Source organism: Lissotriton vulgaris, chromosome 8 (genome assembly GCF_964263255.1).
Source record: "Lissotriton vulgaris chromosome 8, aLisVul1.2, whole genome shotgun sequence".
In the NCBI taxonomy this organism is placed as follows: domain Eukaryota; kingdom Metazoa; phylum Chordata; class Amphibia; order Caudata; family Salamandridae; genus Lissotriton; species Lissotriton vulgaris.
In genome coordinates, this window is record NC_141696.1 from 104324080 (window position 1) to 104343619 (window position 19540).

The following is a 19540-nucleotide window of genomic DNA, read 5'->3' on the forward strand; positions in this document are numbered from 1 at the left end:
TTGTGACCCAGAGGAAGTGCACGTTTTCTGAAGGCTTATGACTGTGGTATTGAGGAGACCAGTATAGCACTAATGAACACCTTCACTTCAAGATTTTCCACAGACTAGGGATAGTGTGCGCAGGGCAGCACCTGAACTGCTTTCACCATGCTGTCTAAATAATACACCTTAGCTGTGCTTGAAACAGTAAAACCATTGTTAAGTGCCTATTCTCATTTAATCCTTGGACCATTGGGAAGACTAGAAACAAAGTCACCAGATGGTGTCAACTAAGATAATGGATCGAAGTGTTAAAACATCAGCTTAATCGATAATATCCCAAACTATACTGGCACCAAGGCACATTCTTAGCACTAAATGATTCATCCTTCATTACTGGGTACATAAGCATAACCATAAAAAAATTGCAATGGACTAAAAGTGGATTCTTCAATAATCAAATTATGTTTCAGATCATAGAAGCACATTTTTAGGGTGGCATCAAAAGTATTATCCTAGTCATGATCCAACACTCTATATATGTTTTATAGCTCAGATTGACTTAGAATACCCCATGTCATCTGAACAAAGGACCAATCTATGATAAAAACTGTTTACATGATGGCACGTATCAAACAGAAAGTTTATTCCGAACAGTATCCAACAAGGTGCATGGCACGACCAAGGAGTACTCACCCGCAGCAGAACCACTCCGTAATCGTACATGAGAACGGGATCCTTCAGCTTCGTCGCACCCCTCTCATAAAACTTCACAGCTGCTTTGAGGTTGGAAGAGATGCCCTGTTGACCCCAGAACAGCATCCTGCTGACTGCATGCTGAAAAATGACATAATACAAGTAACTCTTGGAATAACAGCTGCAACCAGTCTGTGTTGAGTGTAGGTAGTGAAAAAGACAATGTTGCATTAGAAAATACAGACTTTAGTTTTGCATTGAGGGCACAATAAATGTGAACAAATACAACATGAGTAGGTTGGAATAAAATAAAGATGGGTCTCATTAGGAAAGGGACATTCAGCTCATATGTGACACCTTACAAAATCCTGATAAATATTCTCCAATAGTCATGTTATCTAGTCTGATAACTAACCACAAATGAGCTAAAAACTACTAACATATCCCCTGAACCAAGGTTTGCCTGCTTATCTGGTCCGTCAATTGTGCGACTTGAAACTAAGCTAAGGACCTGCTTTGCTTGACACAGGAACTAATGAACCTCCCAAAACTAAAGTTTTGGTCTAAATCTTTACAAAATCTCTCAAACCCCCTACAAGGCTCACATCATAAGAGATCCCATACCTACTGTGAAAACCTGGACAGCCCTCCAACCAAGGAACATTTCCACCCTGCCCTCACAACGATTCATACCAAGCAAATTCTTCACTCTACCAATCATGGAATCCATTATTATAAATGTCAATTGGGGTGAGATAGAGGTAACATCCATTAATTGTGACCACCTCACGACCCCCAGCACAGGCTTTGCTCCACCTGACTTTAGGGGTTATTAAAGGAGTGGAGAAAGAAAAAGTAAGCATTGAACTGAGTTTGTTTTACTTTGTCTAGTCTCCAAATATTTCCTCTCCTTAGTCCCTCAGCAGCAAACATGGAAGCTCCGGGGCTAAGGGGCAAATCCGTAATGTCATGAGCGGCCGAGATGTTACATCCACTACCAATTGCATTTTGGTGAATTGAATTTCATGGCCATGCTTAAATCTTCAAATTCTGCTAACTTCCACCTAACTACATGGCTGACTTTTAAGGCATAAACTTGTATTGTTACAGTCTAACAAGCTCACCATATAATGGAATTATGACCATATCTTTATGTTGCGCTCTGGTTTAGCTTCCTTGTCTGCTAACGTTGGGAGCACTTCTTGAGCAGCCATTGTCAGTATGACTCAATAAGCATGGGATTCACTGACCTTAAAAAGTCAGAAATTAGCTCTTGTTTGTTTACTACGCAGTTAGGGGAATATATATCACTCTACTGAAATATACAAATAATTTTGGAAGTGGTTTTGGATATCTGAAACACTTGAAGATTTTCAGCACTCAAATATATACTTAAATATGTAATTCTTCATGCATATATGCACTGCAAAGTGCATCTGCATATTTTTTTGTCTGCTTATTTTCCAAGGAGCAACTCTTCCAGTGCATCGATATCAAATTTGGGTATAGTCCACATTTCCAGACTGGAAACCAACGTACTCATGGTTTGTGCAGAGTAAAGATGAGTGCCTACTCAGGGTAGCAAACTGCTGAAAAGCATTGATGAATACTATAAATGTATGGATTTGCTATTGTTATAACAACTATCACTGGTGGACCCACCCACAAATACCACCCCACATCCATCACTCAGCCTGGGTTTGGGAATGCAGTGGAATTTCAGAACACTAAAATCCCATGTACCAGAGTAAATATCTTCCTGAATCTGTGTATTTGGAATTAAACTTTACCCTTTTTTACATGCCTAAATGCCTAAATATTTAAATCTTATATTCTTAGCCAGCTACCTCCACCAGATTTCTTACCTGTGCTGCAGTTACACCCTGTCTGGCCTGGTATCGCAGCCATAAGAAAAGGTCCTCATTCTCCTTTGTTTGTTGTTTCAAGATATTGTCGTCAATCAGATGGATGACTTCCACAAACGCCTGAAGAAGAACTAAGATTGAATTAACTTAGAAATAGAGCACTAAATGAAAACGAATCTATAAGCTGCACTGAAACAATGAGAAAGTGAAAACAATACATAGAGATTTAGCTACCCAGAGTAGATATCTATATCCTAAACTTGAAAACACCCACAAGTAATAGTGTCAATCTAACAAATCCTAAACATATTAAACACTGCACATTGGTTGACACTGACTAGGCAAGGATCTTGTGATTCATAAATTATTCTTATATCACTGTAAAGAAAGCAAGAGGGGTTACTGTACATAAGACAAATTCAGTTGCTTCTTGGCTGCCCATGTACCACAATTGAACACGTAGGGGCTCATTATGAGGGCGGAAAAATAGCCACCGCCGGGCCGGTGGTGGCGATCATTCAGCCATCGTCATGAGATTTACCCTCGCAACATTATGATGGCGGTGGGTATCACGGCGGAAGGAAAGTCCATCTGCCGCTTTTCCTCCGGTAACAATCACTAGGATTGCCTGGCGAAGCGGTGAACATGCTCATAATTGGCGGCAGAGCCTAGCAGGCTCTGCCGGCATAAATATGATGCCGGTGAAAGCGAGCCTTTCCATGGAGGTTGAACCGCCATTGAAAGGCTGCCAGAGATTGTCTTCAGGAGCCCGTTGCGGGACCCCCTTGTATTGGGTGGAGGTGTGGGTGAACTGGGGGGTACCCATGGTACAGCCCTACATTTCACTACACAAAGTGTCAGGCACAGTGTAGTGCCTGCCACGTAGTGCAGTGAAATGCACAACATGCTCTTTTTAACATCGCGGCGGTGCTGCTGTCTGCAGCCACCACCTCAATGTTAAAAGTGCGGAATCCGACCACAGTGGTTGCAGTCCCATCATAATTGTATATGCGGGACCGCCGCCCGTATAGCGTTTGGACCCAATCACCGCTAGGGTGGCTGGCGGACCTAGTCCGCCCGCTATCGTAATGAGCCCCCTAACTTCAAGCACAACCTTCTCAACAGTGCAGAGAGGTTGAGTTCTAATGATGATAGATAATGCTTTTGACTTAATTTAGGAGTTTCACCTGCTGTTTTGGGAATCCAGCTAACTAATGGAACTTATGCATTTGTGAGAATCTGTATGATGTACAGCTTTTAGAACAAGAGCATCCACACTGGTGACAGATGTGAAGCCCTGTAAATAGACAGGGTTGATATGTGCTGAATATGCACTTTCAACTTTTAGATTTTTCAGTAGAAGATGAAGTGTTATAAAAGCTGTAGTATCTTTCTTTGCCATAGTATAATTTCTAACAGTTCAAGAAAGATGATCTCCAAGTGCCACCATATTTCTCTTTCCTGGATGTCATAGCCACAATTCACATCAATAAAGGAAAAAACTCCCATTAGTCCAAGACTCTGGGGAGCTTTATATGATGAAACAAATCTGCTGTGTATCCTAGAAGGATTTCTTAGATGTCTTTTTGATAACCCAAAATGGCTCCACTGAGTACCTTCTATCTCTACGTGTCTACATATATCTGTATCTATCAACCGATATATATATATATATATATATATATATATATATATATATATATATATATATATATATATATATTATATATATATATATATATATTCACAAAGTTTGCCATGCAGCTTGGAAGCGCACACGAGGAACAACACAGGACACCATAGCGTTTGACAGTGTCCTTTATTCCCTTTTGAAAATCGGCAGTTCTCCTCCACATAGTTAGTTTAAGGTCCTACGCGTTTCGAGGCTCCTGCCTCTTGTTCACGGACCACAGTGCATGCAGGCAGCATTGTCTCTGTGAATTTCACGTTCGATGTTAAGTACCTGCCCCCAGGTGGGCTGGCTCCTGTGCCAGACTGCAGGCATGCTGGGAGTTTTAGGAGTAGATTTTCACTTCCACTTCACAGTTGACGGCTGTCTGGAGACTGTTCTTTTATATGGTAATTGCGCTCTCCAGTGAGCGATGGTGAAAGGAAAAGCTGTTTTTTTATTTCAAGCGGGTGTTGCTCTCCTGCACCTCGGGATTCGAGTACCTCGCAGCAGTCCACCTTCCTTTTAGTGGTGGTGCGCAATCCACAACCGTGGCCGGCCGTAATAATATTCACAAAGTTTGCCATGCAGCTTGGAAGCGCACACGAGGAACAACACAGGACACCATAGCGTTTGACAGTGTCCTTTATTCCCTTTTGAAAATCGGCAGTTCTCCTCCACACAGTTCGTTCAAGGCCTACGCGTTTCGAGGCTCCTGCCTCTTGTTCACGGACCACAGTGCACGCGGACCACAGTGCACGCGTAGGACCTTAAACGAACTGTGTGGAGGAGAACTGCCGATTTTCAAAAGGGGGAGCGCCCGGTACGCGCACCGGGGAGCGTACCATGGGGAAAAAAGAATGACAGATTTTTTCAAAAAAGTAGCATCTTTTTATAAATTGGAGGTAGTTCTAAAAAGAACTGTTTTTTTATTCTTTTTGTTGTTTTATATTTTTTTATTGTTTTTTGGAACATTTTTTACTTTTTTTGGCTTTTATAAACAATTTTATATTTTTTTTGTTATTTTATGGGGACAAACAAAAAACTGGGAATTGTAAACGGCTCAACAGGAGCAAAAAAAAATCAGGAAAAAATTACGTTTTTTTGGGCACTTGTGGTTGTCACCAGCACGGTTGATGAGTTTAATGCTTTGCTCACCGTAGCTAATTGCCCTTCCAGAAAATATGCAAACTATTTTGAACTGTCCAAACTGGGTTTGGATGTTTGGGACCATCTCCCTTGTCTCTGGACACGATGGAGTGGGTTGCTTACTTTGGGAGGTGCTGGGAGAAGATTGGGGAGGGTTTCTGGTCAGTTCTCTGACCTCTGCCGCAGCATAGTTGTTTGGGTGCCGGCGCTGCATGTGGCGAATCATGGTGTTGTTGCCAAAAGAATACGTTTTGGCAGGTTTCCCCCTGGAAAGTACAGTGCCACAGATCATACAAGTCACCTTTGGCGCATTAACTTTTTTGAGGCCCCTTGGGATTTTAAAAAACTCCCAGACTATGTGCTCCTTTGGCTTAAAGGTGGTAGTATCCTCAGGCAGGTACTGCCTCTCCTCCTCCTCCTCCTCCTCCTCCTCTTCTTCTCCACCACTGTGGTGTTGTGGTGGTCCTTGTGGTGGTGGTGGTGGTTGAGATGCTCCTGCTGCTGCTGCTACTGTAGCCATTTCTCAGTACAAATAGGTACAAGTAGGTCTGCAAACGGGTCTTCCTCAGTCAAAGTAAAAAGTGAGAATGAGGAAAAAAGGTGGGGGCTTTCATCTTTTGGAAACCAAAACTGTCCTGAACCAATGAAAAGTGTTATTTTCAGGTCACATGACACTGGCTTTATCATTTGGAAACCAAAACTGTCCTGAACCAATGAAAAGTGTTGTTTTCAGGTCACATGACCAGACGCACTTACGCTACGCGCCCCGGGGTGCACCCCGGGGCGCTTACGTAGCGCGATCGTATGCGCTCGAGTGCTTCCGGGTGCGCTTACGCCGTGCGTATCACGCGGACGCGGCTACGCGATACGTCACGATGATGTTTTCGTTCGCGGCATTAGCGCTAACGGGACGCTCACCGGTCGCGCACCGGGAGCGCTCCAGGGCAAAAAAAAAACAAAAAACCATGAATAATATACATAAATAGAAATTTGCTATTAAAAAACCTTTGAAATTCACTGAAAAAAACATAGGTTTGAGGCCCTATTATAGTTAGGAATTAGCATTTAAAAAACCTATGAAATTCACTGAAAAAACCATAGGTTTCACACCAGTTATAGTTAGGATTAGCATTTAAAAAACCTTTGAAATTCACTGAAAAAAAACATAGGTTTCACACCAGTTATAGTTAGGAATTAGCATTTAAAAAACATATTAAATTCACTGAAAAAACCATAGGTTTCACACCAGTTATAGTTAGCTGGAAGTTTTACTGACATAAAACCATTGAAATTCCAACGTATAGTTAGTTGGACTCACTATAACTTGCGCGCCTGCAATGCACTGCTGATGACGTCACATATTACATCACTCATGACATGGTCAGTGACATCACTCATGACATCACTGCCGGGAAAAGCTAGGAGCATTTTATTGTGGTTTTAAAAATTGATTGCTAATTTTTAAACTCTTGTGTGTTGCTTACTTAAAATTGATTGATGCTCACCCCACGTTAGTTCACTCCCTCCCGCACTGCCACTGCGAACCCTGCAGCCGAATAGGAGCTGTTCAGGGATTTATACGTGCGCCATTTTTCCCGTTTGGTGGTGACGGTCTAGTTGCTTGCAGACGCCCTCCCCCCTCTCTCCTCTACTTATGGCCACCATTAAACGTCCGCGCAGCGGGCAGGCGCAGTGGGCAGGCGCAGCGGGCGCGCCGGCGGTGCGCCAAAGGCGCGCCAAAGTCAAGCCTGTCTACGCCCGTCCACGCCAAGTCCTCGCCTCTCGCCAGGACGCTGGGCGACTTATACCGGACGTCCCGTTTTATGAGAGAGAGGTACTACTATCTTTGAACCAAGGGGGGAGATATGTACAAGACCGCTGTCACAGCTGGGTGATACCTGTATGGAATGTACTGTCTGTCAGTTCAGAACCCTGGTCGAGTGAGACCGGCTGGAAAATCAGGAACTTTGGCCTCGATATCGGTCCTCCAGCTGAATGTTAGATCACTTGTAAACACCATCTAGAAGTCCAGACGCTCATTAGTGAGGAATCTCCGGATGTATTTTTCATATGTGAAACATGGCTGCGAGACGACGATATGACAGGGATAATTAACCTTACTCTTCCGGCAGGTTACCTAATGAAGGCACTAAACAGGGAGACTAGAGGCGGTGGTATCGCGGTAATTTATAAAGCCCAGTACCCCTGCTCCTTTATTAAGGAAGAGATATGTGGAGGGGAATGTGCTCGTTTTAAGATTACCATCAATGCACATTTTACGCTTTCAGGACTATATATCTACCGTCCAGCAGGGCCTGCCGCTAAGTTCATTGAAGCCCTGATAGACACAGCTAACTCACTCGTGGCGAGGTCTGCCAATTTCACAATTCTTGGGGACCTGAACCTGCATTTTGATTTGGCCCGGGACCCAACTATTCACAGTCTACTGGCAGACCTAGCGGCCTTACAGCTGGACTCGCTGGTATGGGGTGCTACGCACCTAGCTGGTCATACCCTCGATCCAGTGTTCTCTAACATCTCAGAAATGTCCTTAGCTATCCCGGAACCTTAGGGCTGAACCGATCACTTTTTGATAAGAGCCAGCTTGGAGATTCTGGTGCCTTTTAGGGTGGAGGAGGCGAAGAGGGCCCTGAAAAGACCTTGGCATAAGCTTAAATTAAAGGAATTCCATGCATTTCTTAGAAGGTTCTTGAAAAATATGGTAGATCCGGATGCGGCGTACACCGCCTTCTGTGAATGGATTACCAAAGGCTTGGACTCCTGTACACCTATGAAATGTACAAAGGGACGTAGGTCCATCTCAAATCCATGGTACGATGATGCCCTAAGAGCGTTGAGGAAGGAATGTAAGAGAGCTGAACGGTCATGGAGGAAAGATTATAAGGAGGGGGACAAAGCCATTTACCTGGCTAAGTTGAAGGTGTACCATAAAGCAATCTGTTCCGCTAGAGCATCATTCTATGCGGAGGAAATACAAACCAGCCCAAACCCTACTAAATGCATCTTCAATTTTGCAAGAACTAAAGAACCCCAGAAGTACAGCATCCAAAATATCCTCAATACAGCACTGTGAGGAACTAGCCACTTTCTTTATTAAAAAAATGCAAAAGATCTATGAGACCTTCCCACAGTACGTATCAAGCTCTCAAATCCCTGGTGAAGCTAGGGTAGATGGACCCTATTTTGGAAACCATCCCTAAAATTTCTGATACTGAGCTAGGTAAACTCTGTAGGAAGGTGAAATTGGGTTCCCCAGCGGATCCAATGAGGCCAGCACAATTTCTGGAGTCCCTGGCGCACTTCCAACAGCCGCTTGGTGACATCATTAATCTATCCTTTTCCTCTGCTAAGGTTCCTACAGCCTGGAAACAGGCTTGGGTCTCCCCCATTATTAAAAAAGCCCTCTCTAGACCCTTCTAAGCCGGAAAACTTCAGGCCCATTTCTCTCCTTCTGTGGGCTGCAAAGATTGCAGAAGCCCATGTGAGTGAAGTGCTGTCCAGTTATCTGAACAACAATGATATCCTGGACCCGTCCCAAAACGGGTTCAGGCTGGGACACAGCACCGAGTCTGCCCTACTTGCTACAGCTGAACATCTTAGGGTGATACTTGACGCCGGTCGGAGTGCAGCTTTGATTTTATTAGACCTCAGTGCTGCCTTCGACACGGTATCGCATGACATCCTTTTGTTTCGGCTGGAAGCGATAGAGATCACGGGATCCGCCCTAAAGTGGTTCTGTTCATTCCTTGAGGAGAGATCCTTTCGGGTCTCAGCACCTCCATTCATCTCTAAGCCTCACCCTATCGGTCAGGGGGTCCCACAAGGCTCTGCACTCAGTCCATCACTTTTCAATCTTTATGCGCAACCCCTGGCCGATGTAGCAAAAAAGTGGGGCCTTAAGCTGGTATCGTACGCAGACGATACCCAGCTGGTCATCACTCTATCCGAAGGACAATCTGTCTCGGCTGCCAGGTTTAGAGATGGAATGACAGCTGTTGCCCAGTCGATGACGGACAACTGTTTGCAGCTCAACACCAGCAAAACCGAGGTTCTGCTGGCAGGGAAGAACACTGCACTATGGTCTGAGCACTGGTGGCCGGCATTACTGGGCGAAATGCCAATACCAACGACTCTTGTTAAGAACTTGGGAGTCTGGATGGACTCCTCACTAGCCTTCCAGACCCATACGAAGAGAGTGGCAGCTACCTGCGTGGGTATGTTGAGAGGCCTTAAACCCATCTTGAAATATTTTGGACCTACGGTGCGGCAAATCATCTTGCAAGCCTTGATATCCTCACACTTGGATTATGCCAGCATGTTGCTTCTGGGTGCCAATAAATCCAAGATCCTACATCTGCAAAGAGTTCAAAATATGTCCCCGAGAACTCTGATAGGCCTCCCTCGCTGGTGCTGTGTCAGAGCTACAATGAAAAAACTACACTGGCTACCGATCTCAGCTCGGATCCAGTTTAAAGCCTTGGTGATGGACTTTAAGATTCTGAAGACTGAGAGCCCGGCCTTATTAAGGCCTCTGTTGACCTGGTATGTCCCGCAGCGTAGTCTGCGCTCGCTGGGGCAACATTTGGGGAAGGTGCCGCGCTTCAAACTCTGCCGCAAGGGCGGCCGTTCTTTTCAGGTGTTGGCAGCTAAATTATGGAACTCTCTGCCATCTTATATCCGTGGCATTGAGAATATGCTAGATTTCCGGAGGGCCATTAAAACCTTTTTGTTTCCAACACCATAGTATGCCCCCTTGATGTTCCTGGATGGCCTCCGCCTATGTTTCTTGATCTGGCAGCATCGGGACGCCCCTTTGCTGGGGCAGCTGTTGCGCTTAAAAAATCTAATAACATAACATAACATAATATAACACCATCCTTGTGACAGAGTGACAGACCTAATTTCAGTGTAATGTAACCCTTGAAACACATATTCAAAAATAGAAACTAACATTTTCAAAAAAATGGAGATACCCATACCAGTTACAACAACCAATTCAGTAATTCCACCATCTATATACAAATCCACTCATTCACCAACAGTTCTATATAGTCACTTATACATATACTCACTCATCATATGTAGTGATACACCTATACATCCTGTTACACACCGACAGTCATCCAAAAGTTACTCACACACATACTCACACATGCAAATAAACTATTGAACATCCATTTATTTGCATATACAACTATACACACACTACCACCTTACTTCTAAGGAAACTTACACATACTTACTCTCTTAAACAATCACTTATAGAAACACATACTTATTTAAACAGGAACTCTTACAATCTCTCACTCTCACATATACTCACTTATATACATCAATACTCACATATACTAGATTAAAACATATGTCTTTACTAATAAAGACACTAGTGAGACAGTCATTCACTCCCTAATACACACATATACACACTCATCCACCCATACAGTCCTGCACATATGCTGTCTTCAAAACACATACAAACAGTGAGTCAGTAACCAACCCATGCAGCCACTTATACACAAAGTGAAACACTGATACATATATTTAAATATTTAAAAATTACTCGCTAATATATGTATTCACTAAGATACACTTAATAAGCCAGTTAACCAATCAATTTTTTTTTAAAACATCCATTTGCACACTTATTTAACCATTTATTCTTCCATCGACCTTTACAAATACATATATAAAACATATTTATTTTTCAGAAAGACACACATTCACTGGATGGTGTCATCAGTGATGTCATTAGTGATGCCACTGACCATGTCATGAGTGATGTAATATGTGATGTCATCAGCAGTGCATTGCAGGCGCGCAAGTTATAGTGAGTCAAACTAACTATAACATGGGAATTTCAATGGTTTTATGTCAGCAAAATTTCCAGCTAACTATAACTGGTGTGAAACCTATGGTTTTTTCAGTGAATTTAATAGGTTTTTTAAATGCTAATTCCTAACTATAACTGGTGTGAAACCTATGGTTTTTTCAGTGAATATATATATATACATATATATATATTCCATACAAGAAGTAACCCAGAAGTGCCACGCCGTAGGTGAAATAAGCTTTTATTTGTGACGGCTGCAGGCAAGCAGGATTGGCCAAAACATCCGAGTACAAGCCATATGCGTTTCAGGACCACCCTTCATCAGTGGCAGATATAGGAAAACAGAGCAGTGCAAAGTAGTCCGTGTAACCCAACCCCCGTGGGCGTGGCCACAGTCCCATGGCCTCATGGTTACTGAAGTCCGCTTCAGTATTCCTCGAGTGAGGCTGCTTTGTAGTCCGACCAAAAGAGTTTTTTCAAACCCTCAGTTGGGTGATGCTGTGTCCAAAGCATTGCGTGCTGCATATCTTTGCCCTTTGTTCAGCAAACCTACTCCCGCATAAGCTGGAGACACAGTCAGTGACTCCGCGGGCCCGCTCCTGCGGTGGCGGCTCTTTTGCAGCCGGGTTAGCCGCATTACATAATCCATACAAGAAGTTACCCAGAAGCGCCACGCCGTAGGTGAAATAAGCTTTTATTTGTGAAGGCTGCAGGCAAGCAGGATTGGCCAAAACATCTGAGTACAAGCCATACGCGTCTCGGGACAACCCTTCATCAGTGGCAGATACAGGAAAACAGAGCCGTGCAAAGCGGTCCGTTATAGACTTGTAACCCAACCCCCGTGGGCGTGGCCACAGTCGCATGGCCTGGTGGTTACTGAAGTCCGATTCAGTATTCCTCGAGTGAGGCTGCTTTGTAGTCCGATCAAAAGAGTATTTTCAAACCCCCAGTGGGGTGATGCTGTGTCCAAAGCGCTGCGTGCTGCATATCTTTGCTCTTTGTTCAGCAAACCTACTCCCGCATAAGCTGGAGACACAGTCAGTGACTCCGCGGGCCCGCTCCTGCGGTGGTAGCACTTTTGCAGCCGGGTTAGCCACATTACATACTCCATACAAGAAGTTACCCAGAAGTGATACGCCGTAGGTGAAATAAGCTTTTATTTGTGAAGGCTGCAGGCAAGCAGGATTGGCCAAAACATCTGCGTACAAGCCATACGCGTTTCGGGACAACCCTTCATCAATGGCAGATACAGGAAAACAGAGCAGTTCAAAGCGGTCCGTTATAAACTTGTAACCCAACCCCGTGGGCGTGGCCACAGTCGCATGGCCTTGTGGTTACTGAAGTCCGCTTCAGTATTCCTCGAGTGAGGCTGCTTTGTAGTCCGAACAAAAGAGTATTTTCAACCCCCCAGTGGGGTGATGCAGTGTCCAAAGCACTGTGTGCTGCATATCTTTGCCCTTTGTTCAGCAAATCTACTCCCGCATAAGCTGGAGACAGTCAGTGACTGCGTGGGCCCGCTCCTGCGGTGGCGGCACTTTTGCAGCCAGGTTAGCTGCATTATATAATCCAAACAAGAAGTTACCCAGAAGTGCCACGCCGTAGGTGAAATAAGCTTTTTTTTGTGAAGGCTATATATATATATATATATATATATATATATATATATATATACACACACACATACATAAATATTTATTTATATAGATGCGTATATATATGCATAGTTATATATATAAATATATATACATATATATTAAGGTGACAATTTCCCGCAAATTTGCTAGACAACTACCCCCACTGCTGTTCCAGATATAGATAAAGCAGGTGCCTGAGTTGAAGCTCAAATTCAGTAACTCCTTAATTAGCCCAAAAAAATGTGCGCTTTGTCGAGGCTGGGCAGGTGTGCGTTCTCCCCATATCTACAGTCGCAAATTAGCTATGATGCTTGATGGAGGCCTTTGCATAATTGACTTTCACGAGCTCAGTCCCAGACCAGCATACAGCATTCTGGGACATGTTGTACTGACGCACTGGGCGTCCTACATGTTCAAACTTTCAGCAACGCGAACTTTCGTTGCTTGGGGGGCGGAGTTTGTTGACACCTTGCAGGTGGAGACAAGGTATTTAAACTGGTGAAAACACCCACATCCTGCTGAAACCATAGGCGCTGAAGAAGGCAGAACTACAAGCCGAAATGCATTCGCTCTTTAATTGGTTTTTCTTGCAATAAAGAAACCTCCGCTGTCTCCCCTATTGTGGCCTCTTCTTCTTGCTCGTGGAGGAGGTTCCTTGTATATATATACATATATATGTGTGTATATATATATATATCTATCTATCTATCTATATATATATATATATATATATATATATATATATAGATATAGATATACAATATATATACATACATATATATAACTGTATGTATATATGGGTCTCACAAACCCAAAAGTCCACATATACAACTCTTTTTTACCTTAATCTCTCAAAAACGAATGTACGGATTTACACCAAATCAAAAAAACAGTCTCTGAAGACCGAAATCAGGTTTTCTGTCAAATTTGGTGTCATTCTGTTTGGTAGTTTTTGAGGTAGCCCTTCTCAAAGAAGTCTATGGAAAATGCATTGGGATTTTGCATTTCAGAACCCCGCTTTTTAATCGGGTCTCGCGTGGACCACCCCAAAATCTTTTATGCACAATTTAGTCAAGAAGTAGCATCTTTCTCAAATATTTTGTGGAGATTCGTCAAAAGAAGCAAAAGTTATTAGCAACACAAAAAACACTTTTCCAATGGAACAGCTGACCTAACAAAAACTACCCAATGGCACCCATATATGTGTACTGCGAACAGGCTACAGATTTTATTGGATATTTTCTGGATTTTATGAAGAACTTAAATCTGAAAATCATTAATAGCAAATCTCATACAATGATTTCTGGACCCAAAAAGACATCTTCTAGTCTACATTCTGTGCTGGGACCCACATCGGTAAAGTGCAACATTTTAATTATCTTGGAATCCTTTTTTCCTCTGATTTAATATATATATATATATATATATATATATATATATATATATATATATATATATATATATATATATATATATATATATATATATATTACCTACTGGCGGTCGCCAGTAGGTATATATAGTTAGGATTTTTTCCCTATGGGATTTCTGAAAATTCTATGTCTAATAACTTTGGCGTTTGTGGACGGAATCGGCTGAGATTTTCAGGAAAATGGCACATTTTGTTTCTGAGCAGCTCCTGGAAATTTGGGGGGGGTTCGTCAAGGGGGGGCTGAGAAAAAAGGGGGGTCCCAAAACGCGTTTTTAACATTGAGTTTTCCATAGGGCGGTTGGACTCACTTTTAGCTCGAACGGCTGAATGGATTTGGACGAAACTTGGCAAAATTGTAGGGACTGTTAGCCCGATGTGCCTTTGCTAGGTCTCAATATATGTGCTTCAGTGGATTTTGAGAAATTAACGTTTAAATCAAGATATATATCTGTAACAGCGCTCCGGGCAGCGCTCCGGTTCGCGTACTTTTCGCGTATCGGAACTTTGCGAAGCGAAGCTGATTGGCTCTCCGGTGTCTGTCAACATTCTAAACAGTCCGGTGCGGCCGCCATCTTGTCTCTCAGTAGGATCGAGAGACAAGAGGAGGCCAAAACAAAGGGGGAAATGAAGGAAAGGGGGCAAGGTAGACCCCTTCTGACCCCCTAGGATTGATGAGGGGATATTATAGAGCCACGCTGGGCCCAAAAAAAAAAATTCCGATTTTTTCGCCGTAGAGACGCGTCTTGGTACGCGAACCGGGCAGCTAACCGGGCAGCTAACCGGGAAGCTAACCGGCAGTGTAACGGGAGTCTGAGGAGAAGCTGATTGGCTGTTATCATTGTAAACAGTCTGGAGCGGCCGCCATCTTGTCTCTCTGTGGGATCGAGAGACAAGAGGTGGAAAAAAAAAGGTGTAAATGAATGAAAGGGGTAAGGCAAACCCCTCCTGAACCCCTAGGATTGATGAGGGGGCTATTAAAGTTCCCTGGGGGGTGAAAAAAAAAATTGCGATTTTTCGCGGTAAAGGTGCTTCCTGGTACGTTAACCGGGCAGCTAACCGGCAGCGTAACGGGAGTCCGACATATTGTGTTTTTTGAACATTTGTGATATGTGCACGTGTGGATTTTGTCTAATTAAGGTTAAAAAAATATATATATCTTTAAGCGTGTTCTGGCGCGCTTACGTATTGGGTTTGGTTTGCGCTGCAGAGACGATACGTCACGGTTATGCGATGCATCATTAGGCGTCTCAAGGGCTACGTGATACGTCACTTAATAAAGAATATATTTTACAGCTATAGATATTAGCTTTTAAAAAACCAATGAAATTCACAGAAAAAACCATAGGTTATAGACCATATATAGTTAGGAATTTGCATTTACAAAACCTTGAAAATTCACTGAAAAAACCATAGGTTATAGACCATATATAGTTAGGGATTAGCATTTAAAAAACCTTATTTTATTTGCACAAAACCATTGAAATTCCATATATAGTTAGTTGCACTAACTATATATCGCGGACCCGCAATCCACTGCTAATGATGTCACATATTACATCATTCATGACATGGTCAGTGACATCACTGATGACATCACTGATGACATCTCAAATGACATCACTGATGACATCACCCAGTGACTGTATGTTTCTGTAAAGTTAAAATATGTCTTACATATTGAAGAATGAGTGGATGTATAAGTGTCTGGATGAAGGATTTAGTAGGTGCATGACTGACTGTATGAGAGAATGATTAAATGTGTCTCACTGAGTGCATGGGTTAGTGATTAAAGTGTCTTAATTTGGCAATCATTATTTATGTTCTTCTGTAAACTGCTGCATGTTTAAATCAGCAGCTATATCAGTAACTATATGGGTTATTGAATGGTTGCCCAAGTATTTGTATGGGAGACTGAGTATGTGTGTGGGTGGCTGGGAGGTGTATAACTCTGTGCATAGATGTGTGAGCAGTTGATTCCCTAGGTGTATGGGTTCAAAAGTGCATGTATAAACAGCTGTATGGACAGTTGACTGTGTGCATGAGTATATTGGTGAGTGAATGGATATCTCAGTTCTACATGTCAAAGTAAGTACATATGTAAAACACACTCCATGTGAGAGTTGACATATATAAATAACTGAACATAAGAGCCAGTGAATGTGAGAGTGGCTGTATGAATCATTGTGAACTTGTATCAAGGATTGTATAAGAGAGTAAATATGTGTTAGTATATGTTTGAATAAGTAAGGTGTGTATAACTGTATAGTTGAGGAAATGGAGGTGTGATTGATTCTTTGCATGACTGACTAGGTGTGTGGGTAACTCCATGGATGTGTGACAGTCTGTGAGTGCCTGTTTACACTGAGTGTATCTAAGGTTATATTAGAGTCTGAAGATGTATTATCACATAAATGATATCATCAGTGATGTAATCAGTAATGTCAAATGAGATGTCAGTGATGTCATCAGTGATGTCATTTGAGATGTCATCAGTGATGTCATCAGTGATGTCATTTGAGATGTCATCAGTGATGTCATCAGTGATGTCCCTGACCATGTCATGAATGATGTAATATGTGACATCATTAGCAGTGGATTGCGGGTCCGCGATATATAGTTAGTGCAACTAACTATATATGGAATTTCAATGGTTTTGTGCAAATAAAATAAGGTTTTTTAAATGCTAATCCCTAACTATATATGGTCTATAACCTATGGTTTTTTCAGTGAATATATATATATATATACGGTTCACAATCCTGCTCCGCTACTTCAGAAAATGGACAAGAAATCCAATCCGCACCAACGGAACCCACAGGTACAGACCACTCCACAGCGCAAAGGTGAATTCAAAGGTGGTTTATTCACACGCAATCGCCAGCATGACGCGTTTCGGTCACTACACGGTGACCTTGATCACATGTATATATATATATATATATATATATGTTTTAATTCATTTACTAACGTACAAAGAAAATACAAAGAACATTCATTGAAGCGCCCTCCCCCTTCCCCCCACCCCTCAATGAGAAAAAAGCTACGTATAGGTTTTAAAGAAAAGAAGGCACAGCAGGACAGGATACACGGAAAGAAAAACGTAGACTAAGAAGAAGTAAAAAAACAGTAAATAAAAAGAATACACTCGAGAACCAGGAGTCAGCTGAAGAGAAGAGAGTCAACAGAAAGAAAAAAGAGGCAAAGTGAGGATTATCCTGACTGTGCCAGCCAGGAGGTCAGACTTTCCCACACCTCAAGACCCTTTTTCCGGCCTTTACGTCCCTTCCTGGCATAAACAGCGATTTCAAGGTGATAGGTAGCGATAAATCTGGCTAGCCATTGTGAGAATGAAGGGGGCTCGGGATCGAGCCTGGCAGAGGCCACACAAATTCTCCAGACTGTCATCGCATTGAAAATTAGGCCATCTCTTTTCAGCCGTGAGGTCTCGGTCTGTGTTCCCAGCCTGATGATAGTAGGATTTAATGTTATAGGCTGAGTTGTAACTTCCCTTAGAAATTCCTGTATGCGGCTTAGAGTACTGGAGAGCTTTAATTATGTGGAGAAAATATTAATGGAGTTAACCCCATATTCCGAGCATCTAGGGCAAGAGTGCCTTGGCCAGATCCCCACTTCGCAATCTTGCTGGGAGTAAAATACAGAAAAATGTTTTTTGAAATGTTGTGCCTGTAATTTGGCTGAGATTAAAATGTTCTGAGACAAAGCGAGTGAGTTAAAGATAGTGCTGCTGGGAGAAGTCAGGGGCATATTACCAAGCAATAGCGATAATTATCGCTATTGCTTGGTTAGAGACAAAAACTTATCGCTGACCTGCGGCTATTTTTATCGCAGATAAACCTTGGTATTACCAAGGTTTATCGCAAATGCGATAAAAATCATCCGCAATGCATGAATATCGCTGAAAAGTCAGCGATAGTCATGCATTACCGAGCTAAAGCTCTTAGCCATGTTATTCACCTACCATTGGATAACATGGCTAAGAACTGCTCAGGGCAGGTGTTAGCTTTTGGAGATAGTCGCGCTTAGCGCGAATATCTACAAAAGTTGGTAATAGGAGATAGCGATGTTAGCGACTGTTTCCAGTCGCTAACATCTTGGCACGCCCACTTTGCATGTCATTAGTGATAAATTTCTCTGACATGCAAAGTGGGCCCAAGATGGTCGCTATCTCCTACTAGCTGTCGCTAACTGGTGTTAGCGACAGCTAGGTAATAGGGAGATAATTTTATCTCTGCATTCTTGGCTTTTAAAGCCAAAAAAGCGGAGATAAACCCCCTTGATAATATGCCCCTGAGTTTGTTGTGCCATTTGTCAGCTATGTTCTGTAAGTCGTCAAGGCTCTGTCTGTTTATAATGTTGTATAACAGGCCAAATCGAGGGGTTGATGGTTTACGTAAAGTGTTAAGTAGGTCAGTTTCCCTAAATCCTGAGGCCCCCCTGCCTTCCTAGACAGAAAATCAAAGACAGAAAGATATTTAAAGGCATCTTCATTCTTAAGGTTATATTTGGCCGATAAGTCAGAAAAGGGTATTACCCCTTCACAGGTGATGAGATCTCCCAGTTTTAATATGCCGGCCTTATGCCAGTCTGAAAAATAAGCCCTGCCAAAGATGGCAGGGAGGCTGTCATTATTCATCGTGGGAGTATAGTGATTAAATCTGCCCAGCCCAAAAATTCTGCGGATACTGCGAAAAATTTTAAAAGAGTTCAGAAGTGTCTTAAATCTCACCCGTTTGTGATATCCGTAGGTGGTTTCCCGAAGTAAACAGCCCCAGTATTGTTCGCCCAATAGTAGCTGAAAGGGCGAGGAGAGACCTGATGTATAAAGGAGTGGAGCTTCTTTTAACAATTCTGAGCTATACTGTAGCACCAAAGCCCAGTAGTAAAGAGTGACATTAGGGAAAAACCAACCCCCTCGCTCTTTTGGTAAACATAATTGCCTTAAAGCCCTCCTGGGCTGAGAATATGACCAGATAAACTGTGTAAATATTTGTTGGAATTTTTGCAGGTTTGATTGACTAAATTCCAGAGGTATTGTTCGAAAGAAATATAAGAGTTTAGGAAAATATGTCATCTTTATGACGTTACATCTGCCAACCAGGGTTAAGTGTAGGTTGTTAATTTGTTTCAGAGCCTTCCTAGTATGTATGGCCAGTGGAGCTAAATTGTCTGTGACAATCTCATCTAGATTTGAGGAGATGGAGACTCCTAAATATTTGGCCTTAGAAACCACCCTGTAGTCAGTCC

General features: G+C 42.6%; 1 protein-coding gene across 1 annotated transcript in view; it reads right to left on the reverse strand.

Annotated features, from left to right (window-relative positions):
* LOC147693543 (protein sel-1 homolog 3-like) overlaps positions 1-19540 on the reverse strand; it is a 413447-nt gene that overhangs the window by 112244 nt on the left and 281663 nt on the right. The window contains exons 13-14 of the mRNA XM_086933234.1: positions 2541-2660; positions 676-816 (exon numbers count right to left, since the gene is read on the reverse strand). Coding sequence (XP_086789360.1) covers positions 676-816; positions 2541-2660 — 261 coding nt within the window. The remainder of the gene's footprint in view (positions 1-675; positions 817-2540; positions 2661-19540) is intronic.